The sequence below is a fragment of the Anas acuta genome, chromosome 6, assembly GCF_963932015.1.
Source record: "Anas acuta chromosome 6, bAnaAcu1.1, whole genome shotgun sequence".
Lineage (NCBI taxonomy): Eukaryota > Metazoa > Chordata > Aves > Anseriformes > Anatidae > Anas > Anas acuta.
The window spans coordinates 35,617,179-35,636,358 of NC_088984.1; the positions used below are offsets into that span (position 1 = coordinate 35,617,179).

Consider the following 19,180-nt stretch of genomic DNA (forward strand, 5'->3'; position numbering starts at 1 on the left):
GTTCTATTCAGCCTGAAAAGTTGAGCCTCCCACAAATTACTGCTGTGGCAACAACTGCATCTGTTGCTTAGGAATGCCACTTATAAAAAAGAAGCTCTGTTTGTCCTTGATGACTTGCATAGCAGACCTGTTCCTGTGTGGATCCTTAACCGTGTGATGTTTTATTTGTTCGCAGGGTAGCCCTAGTTCCTGAGAGCTCACCAAATATTGGATGCTTGTGGTAAGCCATGGCAGCTGATGATAAGGTTGCCATTTTAACCGACGATGAAGAAGAACAAAAAAGAAAATACGTGCTTGCTGATCCTTTCAACGGCATTTCCAAGGATCAAGACTTGCAGCCCCAGAATGAATCCCCTTCGACAGAGACAACCACTGTCCCAGACGAAGAGCTGGACTGGCTAGAAAAGCACTGCGTCAAAATAAACAATGATCTTCTCATCTCGAAGGTCTTTTATTTTTTCTTCTATTCTGCGTATGGCTCTCTCTACCCCTTGCTGCCTGTGTATTACAAGCAGCTGGGTATGACACCCAGTCAGAGCGGACTTCTGGTGGGCATCAGGTACTTTATTGAGTTTTGCAGTGCTCCCTTCTGGGGAGTGGTAGCAGATCGCTTCAAGAAAGGGAAGATCGTCCTTCTCTTCTCGCTTTTATGCTGGGTTTTATTTAACCTGGGGATTGGATTTGTTAGACCAGCCACCTTAAGATGTGTACCAAAGGGCCTTCCCCCAGCACATCCCACCAATGCAAGCAGCCTTTTAACCACCATTTCACAAAACGCCTCAATGTCATCTCTGCTAACGACCGTGAGTGCTGCATCCCCCAAAGTTCGTGGGAAGAGAGACCTGCTGACTTCCAGTCCGGCCACTCTGGGAACAACAGGGACTGCTACTCCTGAAATAACATTCCTGCTACCTACACAGAGCAGTGACATGGATTTTGCCTTGGAAAACAGTACCCATCCTGTTTTGAAAAACACCACTGCTAGCCCAGTCTCACCAGGGAACACAACTCCAAGCACCACCCCAGCTGCCGTCACCGCAAAGCCCATGCCTTCTGACCAAGCCGTGCTCGTTTATGATCAGCAAGAAGTAGAAGCCATCTTCCTGCTCATTCTGCTGGTTGTCATAATAGGAGAGTTTTTCAGCGCTTCCTCTGTTACAATTGTGGACACCGTAACTCTGCAATACCTCGGCAAGCACCGGGACCGCTACGGGCTGCAGCGAATGTGGGGGTCTCTGGGCTGGGGGCTGGCCATGCTCTCCGTGGGTATCGGCATCGACTACACCCATACAGAAGTTGTCATTGAAGGTCAAGGATGTAAAGCTCCTGAATACAAGAACTACAGGATAGTCTTCATCGTTTTTGGTGTTCTGATGACAATGGCGTTAATTGTGGCCACCCAGTTCCGCTTTCATTACACGCACTTCAAGCAAGAGGAAAACAAGAAGAAGGAGGTGGAAATATCACAGGTGGACAGGAGCACCTCCAATGAATCCTCTGACAACACTCCTACAACCAGTATGAGCCAGTCGCAGTCTTTCAGCTTTTGGGACCTCATAAAACTGCTTTGTAGTATCCAGTATGGCTCAGTGCTCTTCGTGGCATGGTTCATGGGCTTTGGATATGGCTTTGTCTTCACCTTCCTCTACTGGCACTTGGAAGACCTGAATGGCACCACCACTCTCTTTGGAGTTTGCTCTGTGCTCAGTCATGTGTCTGAGCTGACTGCCTACTTCTTCAGCCACAAGCTGATTGAATTGGTTGGACACATCAGGTGAGGAGATCTTAGCACTCATTAAAGAGCTATACCAAAAAAAAATAATTAAAATAATTGAGTTTGGGGCCTAGCCTTGTGATATGAAGTGAAATTCAAGTTAAATGTTTTATTTTGAAGTTCCAAGTCCTGCTCAGCTATGAAGGTGCCTAATGGAGATTTTTATTATTATTTTAAGAGCTGAAAATGTTCTGCAGTGCTTCGTTAGCTTTTCAGTTAGTGTACACATTACGCGTGGCACCATAACCGCTTGCAGACATTTCCAGAAGATGTCCTAGTTGTGCGATTCAGAGCTCTGCTAGAGATCTTGACAAATCGCCTCCTACTCCAAGATCGTTTGTTTTGAATTACATTTTCTATTAATTTTACTTTTTTATTTTTATTTTTCCTGCGAGTAGCAGCATTCTGGAAACCTCCTGCTTAGCCCACTTCTCCTTGCAGGGCAGTCTTTGCCCCCACAGTAGCCTGCAAGGGTGTCAGTTGCATGCTGAGAGGGAAGAAGGCTGAGATGAAGCAGCGAGGTGAGCACCTCCTGTGCACATGCCCCCATCAGCAGGCTCGGGGTGTTGGCAGAATGAGGTTGCAGCTTGGTAGCGTTGCTTACAAGTTCAGTTCCTTGCTCTCTTCCTGTAGTTGCAACTGTGCGTGTTAGCTAGTGAAATGAGAGCTTCTCACATGCTTTTTGCCTTGTTTAAGTGAAATCGATTACTTCCATCGTATTTGTGAATGTTGTTTTCCTCTAAATTGAAAAATAACTTAATTTCTGCATATTACAAGTTGCTTCAGTCTTTAAAATAAAGATTAGGGAAGAAAGGTAGGGGTGGATCTCGGCTAATGAAGTTGTAACGTTTTTGTTGGTGGTGGTTTTTGTTTTGTTTTGTATTTACTCAGGTACTCAGTGCCAGTGAGCACAGAGCTCTCAGTGGTATGTCTTTTCCAAAAAGCCCATTTATAATCACATAGTCATCAAGATGGCTTTTATTAAGCTGTCTAATTGTGCTGTTTTTGTGCATTCTGTTCTGTGTTTTTGCTCTTTGTTTTTTTTTTTTTTATTTGCTCTTACTGGGATGTGTTTGTTTTTTTTTTGATTCATTTGACTTCTACTAAAAATGTTTGAGATACTTAGCACAGTAATTTGAGAATTTACTTAACAGATTTCTTTTTCCTTCCTTTAAACTGAGGAGTCTCTCTTTACTTTGAGTCAGTCATTTAATGTCTGAATTTAACAATTAGTTTGAGGAAAATGTGACACTTTGCATGCAAAGACTGGAGGAAGGATATGATGATGGAGGAGTGGTGAGAACAGATCACAGTCTTGATAGCTAAAGATAGCTTGGGTATGCTCTTTCTATTTATATTGTTATAGGGCAAAATACAGGCTTAGACTTCAACTAGAGAAAGAAGAAAACCCAAAAGAATGATAGGCTTGTGAATACGATGGCATAAAAGGTATGGGGGGGTAACAGGGATGTTAGCCTGTAAAAAGAAAGATGATGTACAGGGGCAACTCTTCTTTTTCCTTTTGCACTAGTAAGCCCATCAAACCAAGACTGGTAAGTTGTTAACATACTAGTTTGTGTTTGCAATGGAACAACATTCCTTGTAACTACACCTGGGAAGTGCAGATTACTCATATTTTAATGTTGTCTAATGCTTACTCATATTTAGTCATTGCAGCTTGAGAAGTCTCTTTCTAGTTCCCCTTCCTGTATTTTTTTAACTTCACTATATAAAGATTTATATATATATAAAAGAAGGCGTTGATAGGAGTTTGTAATTCGTGTTCTCTGGATAGCTCTGTATATGTCTGTCGCCTTATAGTGCAGGTATTCTTTATCCCATAATAAGAAAAATCTCCTCTAACTAGATGCCTTTCTCGGAGCTGTCTTAGCCAGAAGCTCTTGGGATGTTTTTTCTGCCTCCCTGTTGCCACCTCTCACAGCTCAGAATTCCTCGTTTAGCATTTTGGCATACATAGAGTTAGCTGTTCATGGGAATTCAGCTGTAAGGTCTTGTCGGAGATAGGAAAGATAAAGTCACTTTTAAAGTCACTAGCTTAATCCACAGCTAGCTGTGAATTATTTTGGAGGTATTTTGGTTATAGGGGAGGTGGCTTGACTTCTCTTTTTGGTGAGATGACTTCACCGATAAGGTTGTCTCACCTTCTGTTGACTTAAGTCAGTAAATTAAAAAAATACATGGATACATATGCACTCTTCCTCTTGGGTGGTTAGACTGCTGGCTGTAGACAAGCTTCCTGCAGTATTTCCTTGAACAATATGATTCCTGTCTTAACCCTTTGAAGGACAGGTATGAGTAGCAGAGTTGCCTATGCGCTGTCACAGCAGCAGGAAAAAATACTGTCAGTTGTCCTATGTCGAACTACAAGAAAATGGACTTTACACTCATGTCACATATGAGCTCAGTTTTCATTTTCTAGTTTTACAGAGCTTTCAGTTTGAACCACTGTATGCCTTAGCACACAGGCTCCTCCCCACATCTTGAAACCTGTTGTGTTCACAGGCTGCTTGTACTAATACCAAACTCCTTGTCCGGGTGTTCTGAGCGTGACTGTGCGAATGTGTGCTGATTATAACGCCTTATTTCTGTCTTTGCCAGCTTTCCTGTGCATATTGCAGGAATATGTGGCACGTGCTGCTGGTGTTTCTGATGGTGCATATAAGCAGGTGACTGGAGGGAGCCCGGAGCAATGACAGCAAGCAGTTTGGCTGGAGGGCTGTGTTGTCCGCTGGGTTTGGGAAGAGAGTGCTGAGGGCCTTTTGTTTTGCCTCTAGCCACCTTCTGAGAACAAGAGAGGCGATTTTCATTTAGATGTAAACTAAAAAGTTATAAGAAATGTCATCAGCAGCTGTGTGAAATCCACAATTCTTTGAGAGGGTGTTATGATGGAAAAGCATAAAAAACTGCCTGTCAGATGTTAAGGCACCATTGCTGAGTGGCACCCTGTGTAGAAGCGCTCCGAGCTGCCACTGAGTTTAGGAAGAGAATGTTAATCTCTGAAAGTAACCTCCTACTCAAGGTTAAGCTTGAGTGTGTTTGTCTGACCATAATTCCAGCGTGCGAGTCCTGATGGGAAGCAGAGCCTGGTAGTCGTGGCTGTAAACAGCTTAGTCTTGACATAAATATAGATCCAGTGCTTTAAGTGTTTAACCTGTAAATCGAATACGGTGTCTCTGTGGATACTGCAAATAGGTTTCGTAAGAACCGTCTGTTTACGTTATCCATTTAGGTCTCATAAAAAGCCTAAGTGGTTATTGCAAACAATTTTTGAAACGATTCTGTAAATACACAAAAGTTCTGGTGTGACGTGCCCTTCACAAAGCATCATGACAGAAATCTTCACACAAGTAACTGTCATTTACCTAAAACCCCATCCATATTCTAATAAACTACAAGGCAGAAACTAGCTAAATTGCCCTGATTAAGTCAGGGTTCGGGTGTAACTCTGTGGGGGAAGGCAGGTAGCTGAGCGTGCTGGTGGTGAGGGTGCCAGCATGGCGCCGGCGGCCGCCTCACGCCCGTGGCCTGGTCACGGGGAACGGCTGTGACAGGAAAGAAGCTCTTGCTGGACGGGCAGAGTTGTTGATAGACAAAACTGAAATTAAACTGAGGCGAAACAGCCCTAAACAGAGGGCTGGGGGCATAAGCGGTGCTGATAGGGAAGGACAGGTACGTGAGGTGGATGGTTCCTTCATGTCCCCAGGAGGCTGCGTTACCCTGGGTCTCACTTAGTGACACAGGAGCCCGCAAACCTCTTCAGTTTGCTCACCTTTTGTACTGTGTGTCCTATCACGCTTCACAGGTGTGATTATACCTCAGAATTACATTAAGCTGTGGCTGTAAAAGACACCAAGTTATTTGTTTGGCCCAGATGTTATTAGTTGAAGGGAGAGGTGAAACTTGTGGTGCATGGTGCGCAGACGAGTTTGAGTAATTTTGGGGGGGAAAAAACCCTGCAAACTCACCCAGTTTACTGAAAGTAATCTGTATTGTTGTCTGTAAATCCTATTGTTACAAAAGGCCTGCCTTTATAATTTTTAATCTTTTTTGATATCGCTGACACGCTGAAAATTACGGTATGGGTATTTTAGCTGTCAACATGTATATTTAGAGATCTCAAATGTTGACAAGATGCTGCAGTTCTACGATTGCATCTCACTCCAGATTTGTCAGTGGCTATGTACCAGTGAATTAAACCTTGCTGTGCTTTTGTGGAATAGCTAACTAAAGATCAGCACAAAGAGTAACACGTTCTTTCACAGTATCAGTGCTTGCACATTAATTACCAGTTGCATTTAAATCACTCGTGCCAAACCAGGAGTCAACCAAGAAGCATGTTTAGGGATTAAGTAATCCTTATTTCTGAAGAACCTTTAAAGGTTGCAACAGCGACCTTTTCTCAAGCTAAATCATGTTTTGAATTAAGTCAGTCATTCCTAAAATCCCTCTCAAAGCAAGAGAAAGATCTATCCATCCAGCTGGATGAATAAGCAACCTGGAGGTAAACAAAACTACATCTGAAAACTGGAAGTTAAAAGTCATCGGGTTAAACGTGCAGTGGGAAATCTACCGTGAAAAATAGTCTCTGTGCTTCATTGTTTAAAAGCTGTAATAAGAGCTTTTTTCCCTCATTCTGAGATGCAGCATCTGCTGCTTTTCAACAGGATGGTTAAGTTTTATCCTGAGGCATGTTGTTACAAACCATATTGCTTCTGTGGGATGTGTTTTTAGAGTAGTTCTGAGCAGTTTGCAGATACTGGGACTATAAACTTAGATTAATTGGGGTGAAATTAATTCCTCTAATCCAAACCTGCATCAGGTTTGCTATTAAAATGGAATAATTTCTGAATGATTAGAAAAGAAGATTGTTTGGAAGGGATGTTGAATGTGCTTAGAAATGCTTTGTGAGATACAATTCTCCGCAGAGTATGGCTTGAAGCTACCAAGGTTGATTAAAAGCTCTGCATCTCTGCTGACCCTTTTGATTTTTTTCCCACATTGAGCAAATGCTTTGGACAAGCAAACTCTGTACACGTGTAATTGATTTCTGAAGCAGTAAGGTGTGTCGTAACAAACCAAAAAAAAAAAAAAAAAAGGCAAGTGCAAACTATTATGACTTCTTTTTTTCCTTAATTCTTCTAGAGTGCTGTATATTGGTCTTGCCTGCAATACGGCTCGCTACATTTACATCTCATACCTGGAAAACGCCTGGACTGTTCTCCCAATGGAAGTACTTCAAGGTAAGACAGTGCATTAATGGCCTTCCAGTATAAGATCATGTGCTTATATTGTTGAACTGTGATTAAATAAAAATCTGGTATTTCCTTTCCTTTTTCTTTTGACTACAAATATCCCAGAAGACCCACATTTATAAAACTTTACTGTTTATCTTGGAAAATATTTGACGTCAGAAGGGTGGGTTTGCATTTGTGCACAGTTCACTGTTGATTCAAGCAGAACTGTGTGAGGCAACACACCCTTTAGCTAAACAAAGAGACAGAGCGTGAGCTGGGTACACACCTACCACAGATCCTGTTTGGCGGATAAATATGAACTTCATTACATGCAAAAGGTCACCACACTTGAAAGGATGCCGTGGAAAAAAAAATGGAAAAGAAAAAGAATGTAGTCTGGGTCATTCTGTCTCTGGTAAAATATTCTGCACTTGTTTTTCAGGGTATCATTTGATCAATGCCTTAGACTATTGAATTTTCTTTTTTCTAATGGCTGGAGAGGAATTTATTTCAGTAGCTTTGTCTGTGTTAATAGAGCTTCTTTAAGATAATTGCCCTTTAACTGACTTAATTAGAACCACTGAGGTCTGGTCTATGAAAAGTAAGTCAAGCCCTATTTCCAAATCACGTTGTCAAAGAGGTTTGTAAGGTCTTCAGTGCAATATTAATGTATAAATTGCTCTAACTTGCATTTTTTTTCCTGCCTTTGTGATGGGTGCCACTGCTCAAAACCAGGAAGAATGTAAACTATTTTACTTTTTGTTCCTTCAGTATCTGAAGAATACTGAATTATTTGGATTTGCAGGCTTGCATGAGAATAGCTAATTTAAATGCAGAGAATGTTTTCCCTGCCTTTAAAAATAGCTTAACCATGAAAGTGCCATTGGTGAACACTGTGTAGATCCCTGCATACACACAGAAATAAATCTTTATTTCCTGAGTCCTTCCCTGCCTGCCAACAAAAACAATTTATTGTATTAATCTGCCATAAAAGTGAGCTTCTGAATTTTAATACAAAAATCCTCCAAATCACAGGTACTGAATTGATACATCACCTTTCATACCAAGTGTCAAAATGTGGTAATGTGACAAAGAATCTGAAGCCACTGTTGAATTATGTACACTTGGGTTAATCTTGCTTTTTGGAGAAAAATGAATTTTGCAGCTACTTAGAGCCAGAAAATGAGAAAGCTAAAAATAGCACACACAGACACAAAAACAACAAAACTAAACATGGTGTTGGTGTCCATGAAGCCTGTAGGCACTGTGTGTGTACCTAATTACTGCCACTACATGACTACATCTGTTACCTTCCAGTAATTTCATTCAGTCTTGGTCAATCATAGAACAAATGAATCTTTTTAAATTACAATTGACTTTTTTTTTTTTCCCACCCACTATTATTCTTTTCCCCTCCCTGCTCTTACTGCTTTTGCTCTGTTCCCAATTCATTATTTCTTCTGCAGTAATTACTAAAACCTGTGTCTTGAGACTCTTCTTTGTTTCCTACGCATCCATGGAATGTGTCAGGAGGGGTAAGAAGTGACACCTTAATGAAGTTTGGTGAGGTGGGAGCTCTTATTTTCATTATGGGAGTTTGCTGACAGCGGGAGGTAAGAGTGGTAGCTGCTTTTTGTTATGTGAGGGCTAGAAGTCTTTGGAACCAAGAAAAAAATACATTATACAGAGCATGTGGGCACCATGTGGGCCACGTAACTGCATCAAGCTGATAAGTCTTTTAAATCCCGTGTGAAGCCCTCGTTGTAATCAAGCACAGCTCCGCTTCCAGGAAGCTGTCAGAGTCTGTGTAAACTCCAGTGCTGTCAGCTGAAGGGCTTTTAAGGTCAACAGCAGTTTCAGCTGACTCCTGTAAAGAATTTGTTTTTCTTCTTAACATGCTTCTGAAATACAAGGAGAATCAGCCCCATGTGCTGTGCTGAAGGGCATGGAGACATTGCTGGAAGACGACTGCAGACTGCCCCTATTGATCGCAATAGGAGCCGTGCAACAGCAACATTTTGGTTGCTGCCAGTGTAACGGGGTGGTGAGGGCTTCTGAGGGGTCCTGCACTCTCAGAGGAGTAAATGAGGAGATAAAAGCTCACTTCTTAATTCATGATTTCAGATCTGTAGGATTTATTTGTACACGCAGTGTATGAAGATACAGGCCTAGGCTGAATCTTTAACTGGTAATTTTGAAGGCATTCTGGCAGGTAAATACTGCACATACCGGTCATCTGTCAGGCTGAATTTGCAAGCGATCTCATTAATTTTGCAATTAACAGATTAAATTTTAATGTACTAGTTAGCTGCAAATTATTGTTCAAGTTGTTCCAAAACAATGGTTCAAATTCTCTGCTAACAGCTATGCTTAGCTAACCAAGCTGCATAACAGGAATTTTCTGACGTCCAAAACTATATGAATAAGCTGAAAATTAGCTATTTTCACATGGCAGCTGTCCAACAAACTCCAAAGCGAGTGCTGTGCTGAGAACTGACTTCTGCTGGTGCTCCAGCCAACACAGATATGTCTGGAGAGCAGAGGTTGGATCCTTAGCTGCACGGTTAGGATGGATCTCTTGAAATAAACTTGGCTCCCAAAATGTTGAGCTCTGGTTTCATGTGGAAAGTCGCGCTAAGTTTGCTAAACATGATTATTCGGAGCATAACAGAGGGGTGTTACATTCATTGTTGCTGTACTCCAGATGGTCAAATGGTGGTTAGTGGTTTCAGCAAGTCATCTCAAAATACGGTTATTGTTAACAGCTCCTTTCGGAAAGAACTGTGATTAACAGTAATCCAGACCAGACTTTACACAAGTTGTTGTAAAAACTGTTCCAAAGCCACTGATGCAGAAATAATTATCATAAAAAACTCACATTAGTAATTGCACATAAAAAAAAAAAATAAAATAAAAGCCTGTACCTTTTGAGGTCAGTAAGATAAGCTGGTTTGAAGGGGTGGATTCATTTTCTGGGGAGCTGGGAGCTCCGTGTCCTATCTGGATATCCTAGCAGAGGTGAAAACATAAAGAACACGTTGGCTAAATTCAGCCTTTTGTTTCCAAACAAGGACAGCAGGATTGTGTCTCGTGGTTCAAATAATGTCTGATGTGTTTGTGATTTGCCTGGCTTTAAAGCTTGATAGACTCTTTAACAGCTGATAAAACCGAATGTTTTACGTGAGTTGTAAAATGTTTGTAAAACAAAAGCACATTAGCTACATTAGATTAGCTTTGCACTGTTATTGGGACATTTCTTCATTGCTCTTTTCAATGCTTATGTGAGTTTACATTAAGGAAAAAACAGTTGATATTCAGTGAGTTTTAAATTCAGAGCATTTTCCATGGAAAACCTGAGGTTTACAGCCTTAAGCTGTAAATGATGAGGTAAAATACACTCACCCTAATGTAAACCTTTCATTTTTCAACAAGATGATGTGCCTGTGACCAGAGCCAGCTCCGGGATGTATGGAAGTGGTCTTTCTGTGCTCTAAGTAGTTAATCTGGTACAAACCCTGACACTGCGAGGTGTTTGTTTCAATCTGGGATTAAATCAAACTGGGCATGTATCAAACCTGGACACTGTTGGTGTTCAAAGGCTGCTGTTTATCATTTGACATCCGAGCAGAATCCAGGTTACTCTCTGGGTATGTTACAAGCTAATGCATCGTCCTGCTGGGAAGAGCCTTCAGCCTGAGTGCAGAAGGGCTTGCTGAGTGTCCAAATGTTCCTAAATAAGTCAAGTGCAGAGGACAGAAACATGTTGACTGAATCATCGGTTGTGCCAACACATTATTTTTTTTTAAGGAAGGCGGCAGAGCTTAGGCATTGGTAAGCTGTGATTGCTATTTTTAGCACCACTCAAATAAGAATAAATATTCCCACTCAGTCTGAGGGTGGCAAAATAGTTCAGGCGTACTCGACGTGTGACGAGCTCCGAGGCTGCTCTGCTTTACCAACTTCTTCTCAGCCCAGCCTTTCCCTGTCCCTTCCTCCCCGCTCCCCAAAAGCCACCGAGCAGGTGCCCAGAGACGAGGGCTCCACCTGCAGCCTGCTCCTGCACGCTGAGCATCGCTCCTCTCTCTGCTGCGCTGTTCTAGGGTGGAAAAAAAAAGTGTTTATGACCCTGAATCTGCAGGAAAGAGGCTTCCAAAATCCATACGGGGGTCTGACTTGGACATGTGGCCGCAGGACATGGCTTGGTCTGTACTCCACGAGCACTGGGGGTGATGGGGTTTTCTTGTCAGCTGCTGGGCATGCCGCGGGCCCTGTCCTCACCACTGTGTCCCCTCTGCAGGTGTCACGCACGCGGCCATATGGGCAGCCTGCATTTCGTACCTGAGCGCCGCCGTGCCCCCGGAGCTGCGCACCTCGGCCCAGGGGATCCTGCAAGGCCTCCACCTGGGCCTGGGCAGGGGATGCGGGGCCATGGTCGGAGGGGTTTTGGTCAATTATTTCGGTAAGTAAGAACCGCGCCGAGCAATTCGGGTTTGGGTATTGAAGTTCTGGTTTTACTGGCCTAGCAGCTCCAAGCTGATTTATGCACAAGGCGTAGGGATTAATGCACGGGGTAAGTCAGGAGCCGGCCAGGTGCTCAGGCTGGCAGGGCCCTCGGGACCCTGCTGACACAGCAGGAGCAGCACTGAATTCACACCAGGCTGATTTATAGCTCCGTCCTCTCAATGTTTCGGATGGATTCAAGTTGTTATACCCAGATACCTTTAGTGTCATGTGCGCAAATCTACAACTCGATCCTGAAATTAGAGCAAGGAATCCTTTGTGAGAGACTGGGCTGATACTTTGCAGCCTCTCAGTGTACAAGTGAAACCTAACTACACCGTTCATAACAAGGCCTTCACGTAGCCTGCTGAAGTATTGGGGGAAGAAAATGTAACATGACAAGCTGGCAAGAGTCTGCATGGGACAACAGATACCCTAAGAGTGTATAATGCTGACTCACCCTGTGTTATTTTACCAGGTAAGTAGATTCTCAGTTGGAAAAAAAAAAAAATAAATCCCGTTCCAGGTCCTGCTGCCACATTCAGAGGAATAGGAATGGCGTGTTTAGTGATTCTGCTGCTCTTTGCACTGATCCAGTGGCTGCTAGTTCCTGATGAAGAAGAAGGTAATTAAATATTCCTGTTACTAAAGACACTGCAAAATTAGAGAAAAGTGTATCTCCGAAAGTCATTTCCTGCTGCTTTAATTTTGTTCGGTGCCTTTATTGAGATCTTGACTGAGCAGTTTGGTTCTGAATGAGAAATCTTTTCCTGAACAGTGATGAACATTGAGGTGTTGTGCTGCTTCTGCAAGGGAGTGTAGCACTGAGCTCTTGATTTTCAGTAAGAGGAAAGCATAACATGTTTCGCTACCTGTATGTCCTCTTAGTTCTGGGAATCTCTTAGATTAATCTTAACAGACTGAATGAGTTGTTCCACTCACATCAGTCCCTTACGGCTGCCTTCTGGGTGACTTGAGTAGTCTCATGTGCTACAATGCCCAGTCACCTCTGCCAGGGATTACAGAGACAGAGGACAGAAGCTTTTAGGGCTGCCTCAGTTCTGTTCTGGCATCAGAGAACCCACAGATGGAACTCAAACCGCCTTTATTAATATAAAGGCTAACGAGAAACAAAAAACTTGGTGCCAGGTTAAGGATTTAATTACATAAATGTAATTCTTATGAAGACAGTAAAACCGTGGTGGAATTCTGAAAAGTCACGAATTTTTGATCTGCTTTTTACCCAAAAGATTACTCCTCGGTGTGAAATGAAAGCCAGCTTTTTTTAGTCATTCACGACTTGTCAATGACTTGTCCTTGACCAGTTATCAAGTTGCCTGTACTGAAGTGTTCAAATATTTATTTTGCTAGAATTTTCTTCCCCTCTGTTCAAATGATAATTGAAAACAGTGGTAAGGTGGAAAGAAGGAGAGTTGCTCTTTCAGTTTCCCATCAACCTTTGGTTAATTACGCATGAAGCTACCAAGGAATAGATTGTTCTTGGTGGTCTTGTTCTACCTACATTGTTTCAGTCTTTTGGTTTTCATTTAACACGCGCTCTACCCATCCTGAGAGTGTGCATCTTCATTTTAAGCATGGCAGTAATTAGGTTGCTTTCAACAATGCCAGTTGGGTGAGTAAAGCAACACGTGTGGTTACGTGTGTGCAGGATTACCCTCGTCGTTTCTTCCTCTGCTAGAGGACATCCAGCCATAGCTTAAAATATTGAGTGCTATCTAAAAGTCTGTAAACAAAATAGGATTATAATTTTGAAAAAGATCTTTTTAATCAGTAAAATGCTTGGACAAAATATTTTCTCCAAATCCACAGGATGTGTTACTTACAGGCTCATAGACAATATGCAGCTAGTCAAATATCCTGGCGGGCAGCGCCCCTGTCCTGCTTTCAGCACAGTGATGAGCGCGTTAAGACAGCAAGAATCGCTTTGTGTTCGTTGTCTGCCTTGTTGGCTTTTGCTGGTGCTGACTTTGTTTTAAACTTCAGAAAAGGCGATGCTGGCGGAGAGGATCCCAGTGCCTTCCAGTCCTGTCCCCATAGCGACCATTGACCTCGTGCAGCAGCAGTCAGAAGATGTCATGCCTCGGACTGAGCCCAGGCTGCCTCTAAAGAAAACGAAACACCAAGAAGAACAAGAGGATGTGAACAAGCCTGCATGGGGCATCAGCTCTTCTCCTTGGGTCACCTTAGCCTATGCTGTCTACCAGATAAAAGAGATGGTTAAGCTCTCCAAAACCCACCCAATACCTGAGAATCAGCCTTTGCAGGTAATCTTCTGATGCACGGGAAGTTCTCACATACTGGTGGTTGCTAGCAAACAGCTGAGTAAATCTGTTCGTACCTGGCAAGTATTCTCTGTCAGCTTGTAGCAAATGCGGAGCTGTGAAACAATAGTTGAAGTACTGTATGAAATAGAGTTGCTGTCTGTGTACTGCAGCAGGAGTAACTATTTTTACATGTGTCATCTTCCTGAAGAGAGGAGGAGAGGGAGATGTGGAGCAAGGCTCTGTTCTACAGGCTCAGATATACCCGAGTTCCCATGAGTTTGGGTTTGTGTTTGGCAAAATTCACGAGATGATCATTGAACGTGACGATGCAGAGCTACTTAAGAGTGTAAAATGATTTCTTCTTAGTTTTGGTTCCTCGGGTGATGCTGTCATATGCCCACATTGTAGTGGAAAGAGGTATTCCAGACAACTACCACAATTTGACACCATTTCCCTTCCATCCAGTCTCACCCCAAACTATTTTTAATAGTCTCATCAAGGGTTGGATGGATTGGGATCTTATGCTTTGGCTATACCCCCTGGAACAGAGCTGAAGCATGCTGCTTAAGGAAAGCAGGAAAATTGTCAGTGCAGGTTTTAGAACAGCATGGGTAAGCTTAAAACCACTGCGTTTCCCGCTTTGGAAGGAGTGGGTGAGGTTCCCTCTTACACACCCAGTAGGAATAAACACAGAAAGGCTTTTTCCACAACTCCCGTCTTTAGAAATGGGCAATTTCGGATAGGACAGTGACTCAGCAGAGCGTGGAGGAATTTCACCGGGTCAGCTCTCTCCTGCCTTTCTTACTTGTCTTTATTACTGCAAACGCATTTACAGGCACGTTTGCTTTAGCCTGGTTGGTTAGGGTGTTTTGAACTTCCCCAAGTCAAGGAGAGAGTTGGGTTTTTCTGTTTGTGTTTTAGTGGCACCAGAGGTATTGCTGAATGTCTGACATCCAAGCAATCTGTCCGGACAAGCCGCTGTTTCCCACTGCAAACTGTCCTCAGGGGTCTTGGTTTGTACAAAGTAAAAATGTAAAAGGCAGAGGAGAGCAGCAGCAGAGAGCGCATGCGATGGGCATTGCAGGAAAGGAAAGTTTTGCCCTTGTGTGGTGTCTGAAAGGGATTTGTCTGACACTGCTGGACACGACCCAGCCACTCCACAGAGAATTGCGAAGCAGCCAAACAGGCTTTCATGCCTCTTGGAGCTCTGCAGAACACGGTCTCTTCATTATTCTTTCCATCCCATAAAAACACTGTGCTGATACAGAAGTAGTTCTTGTCGATTGTGCCAACATTCAATGCGCCTATTGTCTTATTTTGTTCATCTGCTGTGGTCTCCCAAATCTACTCGTTACCTCTGCCTCACTTCCCCAAATGGACTGGCCATCCCCAAAATACTGCTGCTGTTATTTTCACACGATCCCTAAAGCTGGCGCTGGTAAAGTACTGAAACTAGAAAAAGGCTGTGCAAATCTCTTCAGTTTGTTCAATAGATCACTTGGAAGGAGAGGTAGTGTGCAGAAAATGGGACTGGTGGCAAAAATTATTCCTTCTTTCTGTAGGATTTTGGATCAGTTTTTGTTACTGCTCTTTAATCCTCCAAGCAAAGTGGTGTACATGCCATATTCTCTGTTCTTCAGTGCAAAACAAACGTTCAGAGATAGCTTGTCTTCTAATAGGAAATTTATCAGTGTTGTTTTGATCCTGGGGACAGTGACTGGGGTTTGATTTTGCTTTCATGCTCCTCACGAGGCCTGTTTGAATAGCCTGGATGTTCTGCCATTGAGAAAGTCGGAGCAGTATCTGGGGGAGGGAAGGAACTATTTAGGCAAGCCGTATGTAAGGAGCTTGAAAAAAAAATTAGAGAATTGTTTGGTCAAAGTAATGGTCTTGTCTGAACACTGAAATCCAGTTAATTGCTTTTTTCCCTTGAAACACACCGAGTTTGTTTTTTGCATGCTTCTTGGGGAAGTGCAGTTAGGAAAAGAGATGGAAGGTAAGCGACCGTCTGCTTGCTCTCAGTGTCCTCTGGGTTTCAATGCTCTACTTTTGCTTTGCTTCTTTAAGTTTGGTCTGTTCCGTTGCGGGCTTTCCAAGTGAGCGCTTTGTGAGCTTCCAGAAGTGCCTGAATGCATCGGGGGGGATGCCCACTGGGGACGGTGTTTGTGAGTGCACGTACTTACTTCCTTGCATGCCGTGCTTTCCCCTCTCTTTAGAAAATCAATGAGAATTGCAGTACTTCATCAGCCAGCTCAGCAAGACAACCCCAAAACGTGCCGGATTCTGGGCAGCCCAGAAATTGTTCGACCCCGACAGCGCCGCCCGACGCCCAGGCAGACGGCGCCGCTCAGCCTGCCGCCGCCGGGCCCTGAGACGCGCTCACCTCACCCACAGCAGTGCATGGATTTCTGCTTCTCACCTGGGGAACGCTGGAGCAGGAGCTCAAAAGTAGGACTGCCTTCATCCTAACGATCATAACGTGGTGCAGTGCAAGCTTGTAACCCCACAAACAATACTCGTAGGACTACACAGAGCAACACAAGCAGGGAAGCCAACAGTTTGGAGTGCTTGAGGGAAGTGACGTGGCCGGATCTGACTGTAGGAAGAGCTCTTGGCTGCTGTGCTAAAGCTTAGTCAAGCGCTGTGAGATTTCTTTGCAATCTGTAGAAAAAGGGGAGTTCGCTCTTCGCTCGCTGAGCCCAGAGTGTCTGACTCGATCAGCTTTTTTTTTTTTTTTCCTTTGAATTTGTTCCTGAGACAAAACGAAAAGACTTTTTAGGAGAGAAACTGAGTTTCCCTGCATAGTCTATTAAAAATATTGGATCCAATAAATATAGGAACAGCATGAACCTGTCTCTCTAAAGATTTCTCAGATACAGAGTAGCTTTAGCAAGCATATCTTCATATTGCAGTGATGGAATGAGTAAAGCATATTCAAAGAATATGTTTTTTGAAGCTACGTTATCTTGTTTGAGATAAAGGTTTAGTTCTGCAAAGCAAAGATTTTCTGAAATGACATTTTAGTGAAACAAAAAAGCTGGAGGAAAGCTTGTGAAGAAGTTAACCTCTGTGCGTGCAGCCCTTCAGCTGGGCGTATGTTGTGTGTGTTTGGGTAATTTTAGTTTGATGTTGTATTGAGACGACTAACTTTGATCAAGATTGCACAGCCTGAGATTGATCAAGGTTTTCAATGGACACAGTTTGGTTTTTTTTGTTCTTATTTCATCATCTATACAGCGGTTTATTTAATGCAGTGTAGTTACTGTGGTTATTTATTAAGAAAACAGCAAGCTTTAAGTGCCTGGGGAAGGGGGGGAGGGAGGAGGGAGGGAGAGTCACCTAAAAATCGTAATGATGACAATTTCAGGGGCAAAGTTGTTGGCGCAGAAATCAAGTCGAATGAGGGATTCTCAGGAGGAGACGTACGTCACTAGAACGCAGTGTGTGTTGGAAATTAACTTTGCCCGACGTCGAGACACTGGAAAACTTTGTTGTTTTGTCATGCTTCTCAATACCGACTGCAGCCAGCTCACTCGCTGCTGCCTACTGAAAATTGCTGCTGGGGGGAGATCCTCGGGCTTGAGGAGGAGTCCGGGGGGTTTGGTCAGGACAGTGTTTTGGCTCGTTTGCTCATCCCAACAGCTCGTTCCTGGGAGATTCGGAGCTGTTGGGCTGCACGGCCCCTGCGGTGATGCGGGGGCAAGATTAGGGGAAGGGGAGAGGACGATGGCAGCAGCTGAGCAGGAGGAGGGTACGCAGCTTCACCCGCTTTGACATCCAGTTAGTTTGGCTGAAGGGGTCTCCCGTGGCTGTGCTTTAGCTGTGCTTTTAGACCAAACCGTGTTCTGGCGGTGCCTGGGACCAACACCTTAGAAAATGAAGAGGAACATCGATGACTAGCCACTAATTACTTTTTTTGCACTTGAACTTAAATGTACTGTACTCATGTAAATCCTCATGACTTGTCGAAGTGTCCTTTAAAATCAGAAATGTATTTATTGTATGTTTGTATAACTGGGGGGAGAAGCGAGGGACTGACCAGGTGACAGGACGGAAGGATGCTACAAACCATCTCGAGACAAACCAACCATTTGTTGAGCTCACGCTGTACGGTGTTACCTCAGCTTCTCCTGCATAGCACCTGGGTTGTGAGGTGAAGAGCTTGTACACTGTGTTTACACTTGGAATTGTTTATTTGAAATGCCTGCTCTTTTTGGAATTGTAGAGTCATTCTATGTTGCAAAATGGACATGTACACCTGGGTTTTGATATTTGTGAAACTGTAAAAACCGTGGTAAGAAATATAAATTATCCATAATGTATTTAATAGTATCCATCTGAACTTTTATTACATGTCTTCGTGTTACGGTGCCAGCAGTGAGCATAACCACCAGAACTGGGAAACAATTCGGTGCTAATTAACCTCCTGCTAGGTTTGCTCCCCGGAGGACAGTGAATCTGGAACCTGGCAGCTCCTATCTCGTGCGGTGTTAAGATCTGTCCCGTGATAAAATCAGGCTGTGGGCACAAAGCTCCCTCTGTGGCGTGAGGAGAATGTAAGGCACGCACACCGGTGTGCATCACATCACAACAGCGTGATGTGGCAGTGGGCAGGACACAGAGGAGTGAAAGTCAAAGCTGGATTTCGCTGGTCACCTAGCAGTGTGAGGTGGAGGCTCCTAAGGGCAGGTGGTGCCAGCTTGCATGGAAATATTTCTAATTCCTGTTTCTGATAAACTGCACAGATTTGCAGTCATGCACCTGTTCTCTACAGTGGCACATTTGCCTGGAATTTATTTATTTATTTTTAGACGTAGGGAACTTCATTTTTTATTATTTCATCTGTTTAATGGGTATGCACACAAATGTTGTGACAGGGAGAGACATCGGGGGCAGTTCTGCTTTGTTGTTCCCACGTCTAACTTTCAGACCTCGCTTGTCATCTTACAGACTGGGCTTTGTTGCAGTTTGGGTCTGTCGTGAATGGAGGAACGGGAGAGGCAGACTCCTACAGGGACGGGTGTGCAAGGTTTTGAAGCTACCACGCAGTTTTAAATCTGCAGCAATGGGGGAAACTTCAGGATATGCACACACCCTTCTGCGTGGCTCTTCCCTGATTTCGGTCCTGCTGTTTCGGAGAGAGTAAGTGCTTACGGAAAGAGAAAAACATAGCTGAAAAATACTTTTACTTAAAAACCCTTAAAGTACCATACAGTATATCAAGTATAGTGTACAATACAAAATAAATACGAAATTCTAACAATTTTTTAGTTAACTGCAATTCATTCTTTGTTACGGAAGAAAGGCTTCTGTGATAGTTAAGGCAGTGGATTGACATCAGGATTCTGTTCTCAGGCTTCCTGCCT

The 19,180-nt window shown here is 43.4% G+C and overlaps 1 protein-coding gene across 5 annotated transcripts in view; it reads left to right on the plus strand.

Moving 5' to 3' along the window:
• The window catches only part of MFSD6 (major facilitator superfamily domain containing 6), a 38,566-nt gene extending 20,430 nt beyond the window's left edge, over positions 1-18,136 (plus strand). For 4 of the 5 annotated variants that reach the window (XM_068686508.1, XM_068686511.1, XM_068686509.1 and 1 more), the window contains exons 2-7: positions 176-1,774; positions 6,938-7,035; positions 11,327-11,488; positions 12,056-12,154; positions 13,534-13,814; positions 16,031-18,136. In XM_068686508.1, coding sequence (XP_068542609.1) covers positions 228-1,774; positions 6,938-7,035; positions 11,327-11,488; positions 12,056-12,154; positions 13,534-13,814; positions 16,031-16,186 — 2,343 coding nt within the window. In that variant the 5' untranslated portion in view covers positions 176-227 and the 3' untranslated portion in view covers positions 16,187-18,136. Of the gene's footprint in view, positions 1-175; positions 1,775-6,937; positions 7,036-11,326; positions 11,489-12,055; positions 12,155-13,533; positions 13,815-15,791; positions 15,811-16,030 lie in introns of all 5 variants that reach the window. The other variant, XM_068686512.1, reaches the window with a different exon arrangement.
• Positions 18,137-19,180: the final 1,044 nt, after the last annotated feature.